The sequence below is a fragment of the Galleria mellonella genome, unplaced genomic scaffold (assembly GCF_026898425.1).
Source record: "Galleria mellonella isolate WM207_F2 unplaced genomic scaffold, CSIRO_AGI_GalMel_v1 utg83, whole genome shotgun sequence".
Taxonomy (NCBI): Eukaryota; Metazoa; Arthropoda; class Insecta; order Lepidoptera; family Pyralidae; genus Galleria; species Galleria mellonella.
In genome coordinates this window covers 1,331,599-1,350,033 of record NW_026442162.1, presented here as the reverse complement: position 1 = coordinate 1,350,033, position 18,435 = coordinate 1,331,599, and the positions used below count along the sequence as shown (strand labels likewise).

At 30.9% G+C, this 18,435-nt stretch overlaps 1 protein-coding gene across 3 annotated transcripts; it reads left to right on the top strand.

Moving 5' to 3' along the window:
• The first annotated feature begins 1,001 nt into the window (after positions 1–1,001).
• On the top strand, positions 1,002–18,151 carry LOC128202263 (uncharacterized). Of its 3 annotated transcripts, XM_052901900.1 has the most exons (6): positions 1,002–1,256; positions 2,109–2,218; positions 13,078–13,228; positions 14,624–14,815; positions 15,850–16,050; positions 17,892–18,150. In XM_052901900.1, the coding sequence occupies exons 1-6, from the start codon at positions 1,194–1,196 to the stop codon at positions 17,946–17,948; spliced, it is 774 nt and encodes a 257-aa protein (XP_052757860.1). In that variant the 5' UTR covers positions 1,002–1,193; the 3' UTR covers positions 17,949–18,150. The 3 variants fall into 3 exon arrangements, with proteins under 3 accessions (XP_052757860.1, XP_052757859.1, XP_052757861.1); XM_052901899.1 differs by lacking the exons at positions 1,002–1,256; positions 2,109–2,218 and adding an exon at positions 4,761–4,998; XM_052901901.1 differs by lacking the exons at positions 1,002–1,256; positions 2,109–2,218 and adding an exon at positions 12,227–12,377 and having other exon boundaries at positions 17,892–18,151.
• The last annotated feature ends 284 nt before the right edge of the window (positions 18,152–18,435 follow it).

Below are 18,435 nucleotides of genomic sequence, written 5' to 3'. Positions count from 1 at the left end.
ACACAAAGTAGCCAGTCAGGTCTAGGTCGCTTTATTTTAGTAGGCGTTGATTTGTTTCGAAACACCCAAACCGTCGGCTGGCGCTTTGTTTCTGGATCGTATTGATAAATCCAGGATTCATCACCTGTAACGATGTCATAAACACGCCGAGACGAGCCTGTTTCAAATTTATCTAACATGTCATAATACCATTCCACCCTTGCCTGTTTCTGAACATTGGTGGGATTGTGCGGCGCCCAGCGTGAAACTATCCTGCGCACCCGTAAATGCACACTTAAAATCATAAAAAATCATGGGGCGAAAATGTTCTCGACGCAAATCCATTTTTCAATGAGACACGGTATTTTTAATTAGCTTGCAAAAAATGTGGAGGGAAGTTTTGAATTTAGAACTTACCTATTTTTACTTATAAGTAATCATATTTTTAAATAAATTATAACTGGCCAGTCTCACATACATAAAAACTTTTTCTCGTAATACTTTCTGAGTGACCTGGTAAGTGAACGCATATAACATAATAATGAATTCAAATTGTTTTAATATCTGACTTTACTATAGAAATAGATCACCTGGCATTACTAATATTATAACTTCAAATGTTTGGACAAGGACATACGCTACATTTTATCCCGATCAGAAAACATATCTCCATCACGCCATCAAAGTCGGGGTAAAAACTAATAGGTATATAAATTGTCCTTTCATAAAAAGACATAATTATAAAATTTACGTTATTTGAAGATTAGAATAACGATGTCCGTAGACCAATTCCTATTTTGAAAAAGTCTGAAATAACATACCTACATCAAAGCTTTCTCAAAACTTTAATGACAACTATCTAATGAGTTAACTCTTATTTGCAGCTAAAATAAATTAGGCGTTTAAATAATAAATGGAGATGCAATACACACTACTACTCATATACTGTAAAAATCGGCCTATTTCAAAAACATTTTAAGGCCAGTATTTATTTATTTAAAAAAGAAACCGATTGACGTAACGTCACACACATTAAAAAAATCATCAAGATGGCATCTTTATTATTTACTTGAATTAGGTACCTATTTGTTTAAAATTGCATGTATGAGAAAATTTTCCTAAAAACAATATCAATGTAAAATTCGTTAATAATTCTTTCTGTACATTAAAAAAGCAAAATTTCAAGTGTGTTATTTCAAATCGAAAAGTGAAAAATGGCAGACAGTAAACATGGTGATAACCAGGCTAATGATAAAGACAAAAGGGTCAAGATACATGTAAGATATATCTTTTTAGATATTAATAGCTTCATGGAACTGTAAAATACTATAGTTTCAAGCCAAAAAGTCATAGTTTATTCTTTTCTCAGTATAAACTTTTCTTGTAATTGTTTGTTAATCTTTTAAAAGGAACAATAAAGAGTATCTATCAATTACCTGGCTGAATTCTGATAATTAATTCGTATAGCAATATTACGGGACAGCATAGAATCGAACTCTGGTCTATATCGATTATTGTCACAATTAGTGAACGAGGAATCGTTCACTAATTAACTTTTACAATAGTAAACATCTTGACATCAAACAATATAGGAGTATTATTGAATTAATGTCTCCCAGAATTCTAAATATTATATTCAAGTAACTGTCTACTCGTATTACCTCGTGATGGTAGTATTTGTTCACACATTGTGATAATTAATTAATTGCATTCGTATAATTACAACTTCTTCTCTCCCGTATGATCCTGGCATAGAATAGGCTAACTTTCCCGTGGGTGTCGAAAGAAGCGACTAAGGAAACTTAACGGCAGAAGAATGGACAGCAGCGTCCCTCTTAAAACATCGCTAAAAGCCTAACTGCGATTGCTAACCCGCCTGACAAGCATGACAACTACTGGAAAAACTTATGTTCAGCAGTAGACAGTTAATGGCTGAAATGTAAATGAAAAAATACAACATACTATTTTTAAAAATTATTAGAAAGTGCCAAGTATCTTTAGCTGCTGTAGTTTAAATAGTAAAACTTATTATTTTTTTCTACCTATTTTTCCTTTTAATAACAATAAATTCCTTGAATGTGTTTTAAATACAACAAATAGCAACATCTTGGTATATTATATTTTGTAAGGTGGAAGGTGAAGATGAGGTGGCCGAAGGGGAGATGGGTCGTAAGAAAATGAAACGGTTCCAACTGCCCAATTTACCCCGATGGTGGCAGGCTAAGATCATTCAATACGCGTAAGTTACAAACTTAGTATTTTATTCTATATCTGTGGTTATAAATAACAGTCAATTGTTTATATTTCGAACTACGTTTTGAGGTTGAAATGATTGTTGCGAAACTGATATTTTCTTAAGACTTTATTTATACAATATTTATACCTAGACGTTTCGCCTACTGGAGTAAATAGTAATATTTTTTTCTGAAAGGGTGGATAGGACTGTCAGTCTGTTGATCAACCTTCACTAACTTTTGATTTAGTAAATCTATAACAACAGAAATAAAATATCTTTATGTAGCGGAATAAACTAATTTTCTAAACTAAGCATTGATTATTCACAAACAACCTATGAGCCTGCTGTGGCTCTTTTGTTTATTAGTTCATAAGACGGTACATATATTGTATATAACGCTCATATATTTAATAACTTATAATTCGCAAAATCTGTACATGATAATAATGTTAGTACCACAATCTAGACCTTCCGTGATGCAATTGGCATATCTGAGACCCTTTCCGGACTGAAAGAATTCAATAAATAAAATTTAAAAAAATCTCCATAGTCAGGTACATTGAAATTCAAACGCACTAATTTTTTTTAACCTAAACGTCCCTTAATACGTATAAGGCTTGACCTCTCCTTACTACCGTACTCATTACAAAGTTCCACGCAGGTGCGTACGTGCGTGAATTCGAGACGCCAGAAACTCAAAATTTTTACTAAAAAAAAAACTAATTAATTCAAAACCTGAGTAGCAAATTTTATTCAAATCTCTCCAGCTGTTTGAACGTGATTGAGTAAAAAATATTTATATATATAAAAATCCAGACATCTTTACAAACTTTCACATTTACGTATAATATTTATTAGTAAGATTAAATGTATTACGGAACTTTCAATACCTTGACCCAAATGTAGCAACTATGAAGGTTTATTGTTAAATGGGGTCGACGAAACAAAAATGGTACCTATACATATAATTGTTTCTGTGAATTTGAAGGCTACTGGAGGCATCCAAATGACCCGGTCGCGACCGGCGACGTTGGAGCCATCCGGGTCACCCGGACGCCGCTGGAGGAAATGGTTGAACCTGTTGGACTAAACTTGATATGTCAAATGTTACCTCGAATCATGCACGTTCCAACAATGCATATTTAAATACGAATATTACCAATATCCTACTAATAATATAAATGCGAAAGTTTGTGAGTATATATGAATGGATGTATATAACATTTCACACATAAACCTACTGAACAGATTTGAATAAAATTTAGAACATACAGCCGTGTGATCCCGGCATAGACTAAGCCACCCTCCTATTTCGTGGGTGTCGTAAAAGGCAACTAAGGGAGGGCGAAGGATGGACAGCAGCGTCCCCCTTAGAACGTCTCTAAAGCCTAACTGAGGTTACCAATCCGCCTGACAAGCATGGCAACTACTGGTAAAACCCCCTAAGGGAGAGGCTTATTTTCAGCAGCAGATAGTTAAAGGCAGATATGATGATATAGTGATTCACGCAGAATATAGGCGTAGGATACATCTAGTTCTACTATTATTATAAATGCGAAAGTTTCTGAGGATATTTGGATGAATAGACGTTTGTTACTCTTTCACGAATAAACTACTAAACGGATTTGAATGAAATTGGATACATGGATAAGTTATATCCTAACTTTAAATATATAACACTATATAATAGTTTGCGCAGAAAAAAGCCGTAGAATATAGCTAGTCCTACTATTATTCATATTATAAGTACTAAACTTTGTAAGGATATTTGGATGAATTGATGTTTCTCTTTCACGCATAAACTACTAAATAGATTTGAATGAAATTTGATACATGTACAGGTTATATCCTAACTAAAAGCATAAGAAACTACTAATGCACGCCGACAAAAAATAAAAAAAAAAAAAAAAAAAACTACAAGATAACGGTAGCATTATAAATGTGATAGTTCGTAAAGGTTTATGTTTAAATATTTGTTATTCAGCCATGTTTTAGTGACATAATGGATTTGAAAGAAATTTGGTACACGGGTATATTATATCTTAACACGTAAGATAATTTATATACTAATTCACACAAATAAATCCACGGGAAATACGCAGCTTTAATATAAAGGAGGTATTAATTTACTGGAGTTTAATTTATGGAGAGGAGTCTGGCAAATTCTCATCAAACATAATTTATAAGGTTGAATGAAAATCTCACGTCATTTAATTAAACTAAAACAAGAAGGTAAATTACAATACACATATATTAAGGAGAGTGGTGTAACTATATCTCACCAGAAATTAAAAGGTGAACCTGAATGTGCTATTGTCTCTTTCAAACTGTTTAAACTTCCGTGTTCATCAAAACGTTCAAAAGTTATTGACAGCATAATGGACTGAAAACGAACGTACCAGGCAATTATCTTCAATTATAGGAACGATGATAGCATATCAAGTGTCTACAGTATCGGTATGATGCAGCGAATACGCGGGAAATGAACAATGAAAGGTGTCGGGGTAAATTAATGTTCGCGTGAGAGCGTATGGGGTGAGGACGAGCCGCGGGTGGGTCTTCGCGACGATAATGGTGGCAGCAGTCATTGCACCTTTGGCCGCGGGTGGAACAACATGCACCTATAAGAAGTGCATCATGTTGCGAACACCGTCGACTTCTTCGGACGGGTCGTTTTGGACCACTATAGAATTATTGGCGGACAGGGGCCGGCGGCGGTCTGCGGGCGATGCCGAAGATTACACAGACCTCGAATTACCCAAGAGGAGAGCGTCTGCTCTCAGGTGAATGACATATTACACTGTGTCTTACAAGTCTTAATGTATTCAAGGTCTTAATGTCTACGTTAAATTTTTGTTTTGACTGTAGTTCTCTTACTTAATGCACTGTTATGCTTTATTATTTTCTTTTATATAAATTGCCTGGATTAATTTTAATATCATGCAAATGATTTAGTCGAACAAATAATGAAATTATGTTTATTTATATACTCCATTTATAGACGAAAACTATTTTGTCTATCAAATTAAAAAATCTTAAATTATTTTAATACCCTGTTGATAATAGGAGATTAACGGGATATAAAATTACTTTATTATGATTATAAATATGATGGTCTATAAAGAGATATCGACGCTTATCACTCAAATTACTATATTTTTACTATTACACAAAATTTACTATATTATAGACTATACCCTAAATTATTATAATAGGTATGATTGTTATCTTAATCATTTGAAAGAGCCACTAGATATAACAATTTTCACATAATTACAGGAGTACGATTTTAAAAAGTGAAATATTACAGTGTACGGAAGCGTTTCACCATTATCAAAATCTGCGTATTCTATGATGTTCATGTCTCTAAGATAAATTAAAAATGTTTCTTCTAACTGAATATTTTTCACAAAAAAATATATCCATATTTCTTCCGTAAAATGACAAAAAATAGAACTTCCTATAACTAATTTGACTTGCTTGACGCACTGTATTAGTATTGGTATTTAATTTTTTGTATGATTTAGATTTTAGAATTGATACCACTATTCATTAGATAGTCACTTTAGTTGTTATTCCCAGTAGTATAAATATATGCTTGCTTCATTAATAATTGTCTTGTATGTAAAAATCAAACTCTTCATTCGTACCTTTACCGTACCTTCAAGCTTACTGAAAACATAAATTAACGTCAAAATTCCATCCATTTCTCTGACAAGTTTACGTTATCTAGACAAACATTTATTCTAGTTCAGAATCAGAATGTTTGATGTTATTGTATCTTCGAGTATTTTGCATCATTCACATGTGGATACATGTTCTATATTTAAATTGTAATTCTTTGAATTGAATAACGTCAAACAATATCTTGTGTACTCAAAAGACAAAAACAAACAGCTGCTACAGCTTATTTACCAATTTTCCTTATTTTGTATGTGTTCTTATAAAATACTTGCGTTTTCAGCATTTCCGTTCATAATAATATTTTTTTTTTACAATACACAATGCTCATTCATTTTCATAATCTACTTGGGCTTAATAATAATTCAAGTCCAAGTAGATTTTGATTTTAGCCATGGATTTTTTTTATACAACTTAGAATGGCAAACAAGCTGACGGCCCACCTGATGGAAAGTGGTAACCGTCGCTTATAGACATGAGCAGTACCATGGACATAACATAGTATACTGTTTCGCCCATGATACCCCCCATGCGTTGCCATTCCTGAGGACATGAGTTCTTCCTCTGTACCCAGTAAATTCAAGCCATATTTTGATTTTATTTAATATTCCTTGAAGAATATTACTCAATTTTATGGACTGGAAAACGAGGTATTGTTAATCTTTATAATCTGTATCATTCTTTAAAATAAACAATAAAAAGTTATCATTCATTCATTAATCTTTTTAATTACATGTTTTTGTATTCGTATAAGTACATACACCTGTGTATACATATATAAAGATAATTTATTATTATTTTTGTTTTTCCAAAGTATGAGTCAAAAACTACCCTGAAATTTAACCTAATTTTATTGCCTATATACTTAATTAACAAATATAGAAGATATTTATAAGTACTTATCCTAATAACAGAGTGATAATACAGCCTTTGACTAATCAAGCTAATGCACCTACGGAAAAATAAAGCAGGTTAGGAAGTTAATTTTACGTATTTTGTTTAGTTCTGTTTTCAAAACTTTTTATTCATAAATGTTTAAAAAAGTAATATTATAAATAATATTGAGTATAAATGAGATATTTTCAATATGTATCAAGGCCTAGACATGTTTTATTGCTTCATCGATTGCGTTCGAGAAAAGTATTGAACTAAGAGTATGACGGCAACTCTCATAATATGACGAACGTTGTATTAAAAATAGACATCTACTATAACTCGACCATTTATTTCTAAATAAATTGCGTGATCTTTTTTATCGTGTCCTAAATATATTCACTGCGCTTAGTGTAAACGTCTGTATTTTTTCTAACAATCGTGTAGACCTATTTCAAATGCGAATAAAAGAACTCGGTACAATAGCTTTTATAGACACTAAACTGTTGTTTTATTTTGAAACACTAACTTGTAAGGTAAACACTAACTTGCGCGATTAATAACATATGTAATGCACGATGCATATCATCTTGGTGTTTTGAAATTTTTGCAGAAATATTTTTCAGAAACATTAAACATTTATTCGCTGACATTCGAATAAAAAGAATAAAAATACAATTTATTTTAGGAAATCCAAATATAGAAAACACATGTCTTTCGTTCTTAATAATTACCTAAATGCACAGCATTGCTTTCCCATGATTCCACTGCGATGTCATCGCTAACGAAAATACATTATTTGACAGTCGATTTGGGACGCTACTCTACCAGTTTTCACGTCGACAGAATGACGTGGCGACTAGTAAATTTATCGTTACGTGTAATTCGGGATTTATGTAAACACACGCAAATTGTAAGTGACTACGTCCATTGTTTACTCGAATGGGAATACGGATTGTATACACCGTTGGCCGTTGATAGGTGCCTGCTGGATTATATCGTTTAAATTCTGATACCCTTCTAATCTGTAGTAAGTAACACTAATGTGAGATATAGGTATACTAAGTATTAGAATATTTGTTTGTGACATTTTTAGAAAAGACTATATTGATTAAGAGGGATACAAGATAGTCAATACCCTTTTCCATTCTAAATACATATATATACAAACTTCATGATGACTGGTATCATTAACATGCCAAGCCATAAAAAACTAACTCACTGTAACATTTCTGATATCAATAAGAACAAAGATTCGATATGTAAGGTCAGTTTTATAATACATACCAGTAATAGATTAACATCGTATCCTGCTCCATTACTACACAAAAATATTTATAATAGAGATATTTTAACAATAAAACAGAGATAAAAAATATAATATAAATCAAATATATAAATGGATTGCTATTATAAATCTTAAATATTTTATTCACTTTTCCTTAATGTTATGGCGTTGGAACTAATATATTATACTTATTAATAGAACAGAGCACTTTATCTAATGATTATTTTTAACCTAAATATTTACTGTAGTTTTCATCATAAAATTGCAGGAAGTGGCATGACCACCAACGAATATTATTCGGAATTCTGATAACCTCTGTTTAAAACTGATAAATAATAATATAATTGCCTACTTTTAAAATGAAATAATGAAATAATAAAAATGTTATTTATTATCAATTTTATATCAACGGAATACATTTTGTGTCACATAAATAAAATAATTAAAGATTGTGTTCCACTAAAAAGAAACTTCTTTTGTGGCAAAACCAGTTTTAGATTTAAAAACTAAGCTACTTAACCGATTTTGATAAAGTTTCTATGGGACTAATCTGTTAATTTATCTTTTCAGATAAAAAATAATTTTCCAATTCAGTTTACAGCTGACGGAGTTATGAAGTAACAAACAAAAAAAATACAACTGAATTGAGAATCTCCTTCTTTTTGAAGTCGCTTGAAAAGAAGGCAACTTGCTTCGTAAACACATTCCAATCGAAGTATTAGAATTTAAAACGCAGACTCGCATGATTCTAATAAATTTTATTTCCCACAATTTTTTTAGAAATACTTTTAAATTATAAAACAAGCGAGTTCACATACATTGTGGCTTTGAAATTTTTCAATTACAGAATTTTTATTGAAATATGAAATTCCTATTTTAAAAATATTTCTACCGCTCGTTGCAAACCAAAATCTACCAGAAAACACTAAACATTTTATTAATTTTTCTATATCAAGTGTATTTGTGTACCGAAAAGAGAAACTGCAACTTGAATGGTCGCAAAATAAATAATCACGAACTATCACGCTAATAAACCTCTTTATCTATTGGAAATCGTTTAAAAAGAAATCATATACAGTGTATTTTATGATTACCACGGTGTTGATCACTGTCACCTTGTTTGTATTCCTATTATAATCATGTTTCTACCCTTATCCCAATTATTTGGGGTCGGCGTAACATGTTTTTATTTATATTATTCAAGGTTTTGGCTTTTGGTTTTACGACCAGACGTCTGTCTGTCTGTCAACCCTCCATGGGAATTTATTTGTTAGTGGTATACGTTACCTACGATAAAGAAGAGAGAATTAAGAGAAAATGTTAGGATGGAGTAAAGAAAGTTGGTAAAAAAAATACAAGATCCTTCATTGCGATAAAACTAGTATTAGAAAATTGTACATTCTAAAAAATATCAAAATTTGCGGTTCGGATGTCATCATAACTTTTCACACAGTTTTGTTCATAATTTGTTGTTTTTTTCTCAGTGCAGTATTGTTTTTTCTCAGTAAATAACTGGGCAAAATACATGCTTGGCTTTAATTAAAATACAAATTATAAAATACTGTTTTGTGCTCATTTAAAATACGTTTTACAAAATACAGCCAAATATTAGATAATTTGAATAGAAGAAAACTAATCCAGTCCAGCCTACTAAACAGAAAAACAAAAAAAAACATTATGGATAGGTTACCAAGGCTATGGGCTAAGAGCTATTAAAGCTCTTTCAAACTATCGTCCATATATCACTTTCATTGTAAATAAAAAATCCTTTACTTTCAATTTACTTCAACAAACAATTATGTGAGAGTGGAATAAGTACACTTCTATTATATGTATATATAAAAGCACCTATCTTATATCAATATTTATTTGCTTAGATTATAAATCCAACCATGTTGAATATCAAACCGCTCAAACAACATCCACAAGACAACATGTTTGTTGCATAGCAACGAGATCTAGGTATCTAGTAGAATTCCTGTACATTAAATATATTATATTATAACTAATAAGTTGCATTAGATTTATATAAGTATTTATTCAATATTTATTTTAGCCATAAGGTAATCTTATAAGTACAATAAATATATTACTGATTTTAATTCCTTGATGGGTGTATTGTGTAATAAATTAAAACAATCGAATATAATACTACTACAATATATAAAAATAAATACTTATATATATATATATATATATATATATATATATATATATATATATATATATATATATATATATATATATATATATATATATATATATATATATATATATATATATTATATAGGGTTATGATACATGGTTATTAACTTAACTTCACAGTAGATATTATTATATTATTTATGATATTGGTAAGACGTTAAAATATTTTGCAGTATGTTACAAACTGACATAAATATTGTCCTGTCTATTTTTTATCATATCTAGCAATAGTTTACCCATTATCACCCCTCCCAGCGATTGTATAGCGGCGTCACAAAAGGGTGGAACCCACTATCGAAACATGATTAATTTTCATAATATTACTATTCTAAATCGTATATGTACAGATTCTTTTCGTTAATCGATCTATCAAAACAAGAAATAATGCACCCCACAACAATGACGTTTAATAAATACTCTGAATCCATACATGACAGTAACCGACGTACAACCTTAGTCACGTCAGTTTAAAGTACCTTCTACACTTGAACATATACACTGTCATCATATTTTATTGCTTACAAACAGTACTTTACTGCATATTTGCCTCATGTATAATAATCCATAATATACTGCGCACACTAAGTACCTATTAAGATTCTTAGGACATTTTATTTCTACATACATTTCAGGGTCGGTAACGCGCACGTGACACCCCTAGTGTTGCAGGCGTCCATAGGCTACAGTGGCCATTTACCATAAATAAAAACATATATTCAAAACAAAATACACATGTAACTTAATAAATTACCTATATACAAGTATTCCTTATTGTGCTATAATATTTTCTGAATTAGTTTACAAAATATTATAAAGTTACAACAGTATGCGTTGTTGCGTTTCAACCTGAATGACTGAGACAATGTATGGTTCAGCAGAGTCTTTTTAATCTTCTGTACTGAAATGGTACAAAGTAACCCACATAGCGACTTCATCCGTCCGTGCGTCTGTCGCAGCGTCCTATCTCAACAACTGCTGATGCTATCAATGTGAAATTTGGAATAATAATAGATATTGTTCATTCAGCCTTATTGGAATAGGTGACAGTCACCACTTTCCATCAGGTGAGCTGACAGCTTCTTTTCCATTATAAGTTGAAAAAAAAGTTATATTTCCAAGTTGAGTACTTATGAGTTGAGTTGAGTATTTATATAATAATATCGATTCTGTATGTCCATACTACTTTTAATTTATATCAACTAGTCAAAAAAAAAATGTTAAGCTACCCGCTTTTACATTTCAACTTTCTACTAGAAGTTATTATAAAGTATAAATAATTAAATGAAATTAATGAAAGTGGTTATAAATAGTTAAATTGCTTTTGTATTTTTTATTCTTCTGTGGATAAATATTCTTTATTGTTTCCTCCAACAGATTACATCAGTAAACTTATTAAAAAATCTATATTTTGAATTTATGATAAAAATTCCTAATAAATTATCTAAGTCAGAGGTTAATTATTACTAAGCGATCATGTTACTATCTGTAACCACACAATGAGGTCCTTTATTTAATTACCACAAAATTATAACGAATATCTCTAATATTCCGTTCTATCGACAATGCTTTAAATAATATTTAATGTCTCATTAAAACACGTAAATATATAATGAAAAGTATACTGACTGATCTATTAATTCATGACAACAACTACTGAATCTAGAAACATAATTTTACATGAAATCCTATGCGGATGCCTACGATCTTTAACTAGTCTAGAATATGCATTAAAAGGTAAGATCTATGGAAATAAATATTATTCACATAAAAAAAAAGATAAGCAAAAGTGTTAATCTATGTTGATCATCGCATTGATTTTATCATGTAACATTTTTTTATATTTTCATGCAAAATTAATTTTAAATATTTATATTTATCTTCATATATGAACATCACTTTATACGAAAATGGATACATGTGGTGTAGGTGAGGGTCGTGCCATACCGTGCCAGTCGTATACCCCACAATAAAATCCACCTCTAACATGGGGGTATCTAGCGTCAAAACTACTAAAACTTTACGACACCCATACGGGTGGACGCGTCTCGGTCAGAGGACGGTGATTATTATCAAAACGAGCGAAGAGAAAAAATTTATAGGGACAGCGCGGCGGCGGTGAGTACCTAATTTTACATCTGCTGGATTTTGCCGAATTTTCTTAATCTTCAAAATTCTAGTTTTGAGGATAACTTAAGTAATAATTATTACGATATTTACCTTTAAGTAGCATAACAAATTTTACGATATATACAAAAATTTGTATAAAAAAGCAAACAAATAGCGGAAAGTATAAAATGTATTACACTTATTAAAAGTAATTTATATTACAAGATAATTTAGTTGAAAAATGTTTTAAATTAAAATAAAATTCATTGCATGCCCACAGCAAAATTTGCTTGCCCAATAGACAAAATAGGCCAATTATATTTAAATTTTAACGAAATAAATTACATAATAGTTTAACTGTATGGATAATCTTCCAATCAAGTCCTAGAGAAAACCACGTGATAATTTAGTATCTATCCTTTACATACATGTCTTGTTACGTCTAGATTTTTGTTGCATATTGATTCCGAAAATAATGATAAGATTTTCTATTTTAATGTAAACCAAAGATAGCATATAAAATACATATTATACTTTGATTAAGTTCTGGCTGCTTTGGTTTTATAAAGTTCTATAAAGTTTTGTTGTTTAATAAAGTCTAAAAATACTTTTAAGATCAATCTTTTTATACACTTTCTCGCTTAAAATACCTATCTATACCTATAATATAAAACTGGATAGTTTAGCTCATTGGTATCTTTCTGGGCAGCTTCGCGCACCCGCATGTCCGGGCCCGCCTCGAGAAGCACATGGGATCCAACTTGGTGCGGCTCACGGACAAGAGCTACATGACCGATTTGGAGGAGAGGATCCGGGCGGTCAATGAGGAGAACCTCAACAAAAGAATATCCGCCAGAGTTGTAAGTATTCCGCAAATAGGAAATCTAAAAACAATTCTAAAATATATGTAACTGAAATCTAAAAACCAAATATGACTAGAGAGCTATAATATTTACAATTAGTCATAATAAAACCACTAAAATTGCATGTTACAAAGCAAATGGCATTTGCTGTGCTTATGCAAGTACTACACAAAATCATACATACATATATTGTACATCGTCTGCGCAGGTCTTTAAGGCGTTACACACAAACGAAGTCAGAGACAAAGCAAATCAAATACACAAAGATGGAACTTTGTTCTTTAAGTTATTAATATCCTTTTCATAATTAGCAATAATATGGACTTTGTACATATTATTATGTCATCGTTTAGTTTAACAATATGTTTATTATAATTATGTGTCCAGCATTAAATTACCTAACAAAAAATAATGAGCAAACATTTTTATTATTACAATTTTAGTCGTTAACTGTCCACTGCTGAATATTCTCCAGACATCTTAAGCAGGCAGATTGGCAACCGTTGTTGTTTGATGTTTTAAGAGGAATGCTGCTACCCATCTCTCGCCCTCCCTTATTCGACTTATACGACATTCACAGGATAGGAAGGGGTGGCCTATTCTATGTCAGAACCACATAGCTTAATACAAATAGCTTTTATCTACGACTTCATCTACATGGTCGAAATATATTAATATATATATATATATATATATATATATATATATATATATATATATATATATATATATATATATATATATATATATATATATATATATATATATATATATATATATATCAATATATATACATATATGTGTACATTATACTTTCGTCAGTCACAGTACAGTCGTTAAGCTGTTCAGATGTAACAAACAAACAGACTCTATTTCACACATTTATAATATTAGCATTAATTATTACTAATGATCGTAATTATAATAAATAAGTACGAGTAGCATTTTCATTTTAATAATTTGTTAGTCGAATGATCGAAATAATCTTGACTAAATAGCACTTTCCGTTATTCTTTTTAAATAACTTGGACTGGTAGACACTCTAACAGCCTACCTGACAGGAAGTGGTAACTGTCGTCTAAAAATATAGACAGTACCATGGACATCATAGGGTATACTCTCATACTCATGATAGCCCTCATGCGTTGCCTTTCCTGAGAACTAGGGCATGTCTTCGAAATATATAGCTATATTGCCATATCCTTTTAAGGACAGGCATATTATGCTTATGAAACAAAGTTTTCGGCCATATCCCTTCAAACAAAAACACACAATTATACAAACACATATACTTCACGGCGCAGACACAACTGGGTATGAGATGCCTACGCAGACAACAACAAAGTCTCCTAATAAAATAAATATTAAAAATAAATATCCATTCCTCGACAGCTAGATGAAATGGAAAGGTTGAAACGTCTCATCCTAGTTGGGAAAACGCCTCTGCAGGAATGCCCGCCTGAACTATACCACCACCCCGTCTTCGTGTTTTGGCGGATGGTAAACCGTGAAGTCGCCAAAGCATCCAAGAAACGAGCTGACGCATACTATCGAAAGTTGAAAGCGTCACAAAAAACAGATCAGGTATCAATATTATATTTTTTGTAACTGTTATTTTCTTTTTTTGGAACACAGGGGGCTAACGGGCTAACCTGAAGGCCTATCGCCGCAACTATGCTGTCGGCTTTTTAAAAAAGAATATGATCTTTTCTTAAATGTTATGATGTCATATTGGTTTCGAAAAACTGCTTCTGGAGGTTTTTTTATGCAACTTAGAATGGAAAACTAGTTGACGGCCCACCTGATGAAAAGTGATAACTGTCGCCTATAGACATGAGCAGTATAATGGACATAACAGAGTATACTGTTTCGCCCATGATAACCCCCCCCCCCCCCTGCAATGCCATACCTGAGAACTCAGGTGTTATTCCTCTGTATATTCACTGCCATATCTCACCCTTGAAACCGAAACACAGGCATGGAAGCACGACTGCTTCACGGTAAAAACACGAATGGGACTGAGGTGCTCAAGCAAACGACTTTTATTCAGTCTCCACTGGTGAAATATAATAGTATATGGTAATTGAAATTTGTTTATGCTATATAATAATATATGTGTACTTTAAATTTAGTGACATTACGATGATGATATTGACAATAATACTTAAAATTATTTACACATTAAATCAATTAGATTATACCTACTTCAAATTACGATACCATGACTAGGCTCTAAAATAAATATTAATTCTATCATATATTATACCTAATTGTACGAGTAATTAAAATAAAAAGTATTTTTTATCAAATCCTTATAAACATTATATATGCGAAAATTTTTAAGAATTGATAGCTGAAAAGGTATTTGTTACTCTTTGCAAAAACTGTTGAACAGATTTGAATGAAATTTGATACATGAGGAACTTAAATCTTAACTTAGCATCTAGAATATTTTATATAAATAAATCACGTGGGCAAAGCCCTATTAAATAACTAGTGTAAAATAAAAATGAAATATGTATTCTAAAATAGATAAAATATAAATATAAAACGTTCGTATCTGTCAGTCGCGAACATAGTTAATATTTGGAATATTTTAATTGATTTATTAATTTTAGTCTATGGATGAAGAAGCTGAAAATGAAGCGACAGAAGATGAAAGCGAACAACTGACTCCGGAACAACTTTTAACTAAATGCAATGAGGAATTAGAAGAACAAAAACAAAAAGATATTGCAAAAGGAGTTCGTTTTACAGATGAACAATTCGCTCTTCTTAAATACGAGACAAATGACGTAAAAACCCTTAAAAGTCTTACGGTGAGTCGAAATAAGATTCCCATACGATTTTAAATTATACTAAAGTTCATATACATTTAATAAATACAAGAAAGATTATTCTGTATCAGATTTAAAACTCATCCATTATTGATGAATTTGTCTTGATTTTTCATTCTTGAATTGACAGTAAAGTAATAAAGTTGAATATGCAATAACACTTTTATTTTCACGAACATTACTCGCAGTTAAACCGCTTCATACAGGATTATATCTAGTTTTATCTGACCTCTGTAAACAAATGTATGCTCGTGCCGTGCTCTGAATGATCTATGGACCTATGCCTTTTACACCTCATATATCATGTTTAGATCGCTGCCAAATTTTTGATATCGCTAAGACTACAACGATTATTCATCTTTTTATTACAATTAATGTAGAAAATTATTATATATGTAGATAATTTTGCACTTTAAATAACGGCATTACATACAATAACATTTTATATATTATAAATATACTTATGATAATGTTTTGTTACTGCGTTACGCGATTACACCAATTCCGAGCCGATTTTCACAATTCTTTTTGAGACCGATTTTATTCGGAGTTTAATTATTATGTATTAGTATTTTAATTTTGTAATAATTAAAGCTATCCTTTTTTTCCGGAACAAAAAACTGTTTGTCGCGGAGCAAAATCTATATAAAATATAAAGTATCTAGGAAATATCTCATCGTATTGAAAACGATTCTTTTCTGTGGTTTAATATATGAAATGAAATGTTTTCTTAAATATAATTACTACCGATCTGGCCCGGCTTCGCAAGGTTGCAATGCTGGTACTAAATATACCTACCTACTACAGAGTGTCCTTATAAACAACGTTTACAGCTTTTTTGTCATTAGACAATACAAACATGATAATGCGCTATAGGGCGAAGCGCGGCCTTCGACGCACTATTATATAGGCACGCTCCGCCGACCGGGCCGGTGCCGCCGCACTGCTATGCTCCTGCATTTTAAATCTGTAATATCTTCGGAAATATTCATTTAAATTATATGCTGTTATTAAATGGACAATGTATTTAAGTATTTAATTTTAATGGATAAAAATTAATGCTGTATTGCTTAAAATCACTTCGTAAATAAGCCATTTTTTCCGTAAAATGTAGAGGATAAAAAATAGTTATTGTGGGTTATCCTTAAGAGATAGACATATACCATCGCGGAGTTTTTTGTCGACCTTTTTAAGGTGTACAGTATTGTAGTACATGATTTTGATTTAGCCAACGTTTGCAAAGTAAGCGTAAAAAAATGTGTTTATTTACGACATCACATTAGAAACCTCTAAATTTATCAGTATTTCTCTACTGTATTATCCATGTATTATACATATAAACTTTCTTCTTAATTAAAAAACCGCTTCAAAATCCGTTGCGTAGTTTTAAAGATTTAAGCATACATAGACGGACAAACAGCGACAGCGAATTTGTTTAATACTATGTAGTGATGATGATGATGATGATACATGAGCAATTCCATAGGTCCGATGGCGCATCTTGACGATGCATTTATCTACTCGTAAGGTCACACTCTCTTTAACTTGCTCACGATTGAAGAAAAATATATAGAAAAAACTAAGATTTGGATCTGGTCTTTTCGATGATGTAATTATTTTTTACTAAAAACTTTTTTTCATAATATTTTTTCAAAAAATCGTATTTCTTACTTCGACATTATTTATTCGTGTGTACTCTACAAGATATCTTCACTAATTGTAAATTTACTTCATTTTAATACTAAGTTTATTTTTTCCAATTTAAATCCCATTGTCCTAAAAAGTATTAAAATATTTAACACATATTATTAATTATTTTTCAGACGGTTGAAGAACTCTACGCGTTAGCTGACAAGATTATTGGCACAAAGCGTTTGTAATGATTTTTTTTTTATTGAATTTTCATTAATGAATAATTTAAACGCATATGCGATAATCTTATTTGTTTAAATTTGAGAATGTGCTCATGTATGTAGATAAATAGCTTTATCTATCAGTATTTAAAAAGAATGTAAAGCGTATAAAATGTAGTGAAAGTAAGCTGGACTGTAATTTTGTACCAATTATATTGTTTGATATTTGAGAATTTTTATTATTTGTATAGTTATCGTAAATAAAAAATCTTATTGCTATTGGAATTTACTTTCCTATTAAAAAATAATTATTAAAATAAGTGACAATACAAGACAGTTCATAACATAGTATAAAGATTAATATTGCATATAAAAGATCAAGATTACGTATTAGATTAGAATTACGTAGATACGGATTAAAATAAGCGGACGCCCTGACAGTCGACAGAATAAATTTTTTACTAGTTTGAAATGTAACCCTTAGAAAATAAGTATGTTACAAAATTGAAAGGAA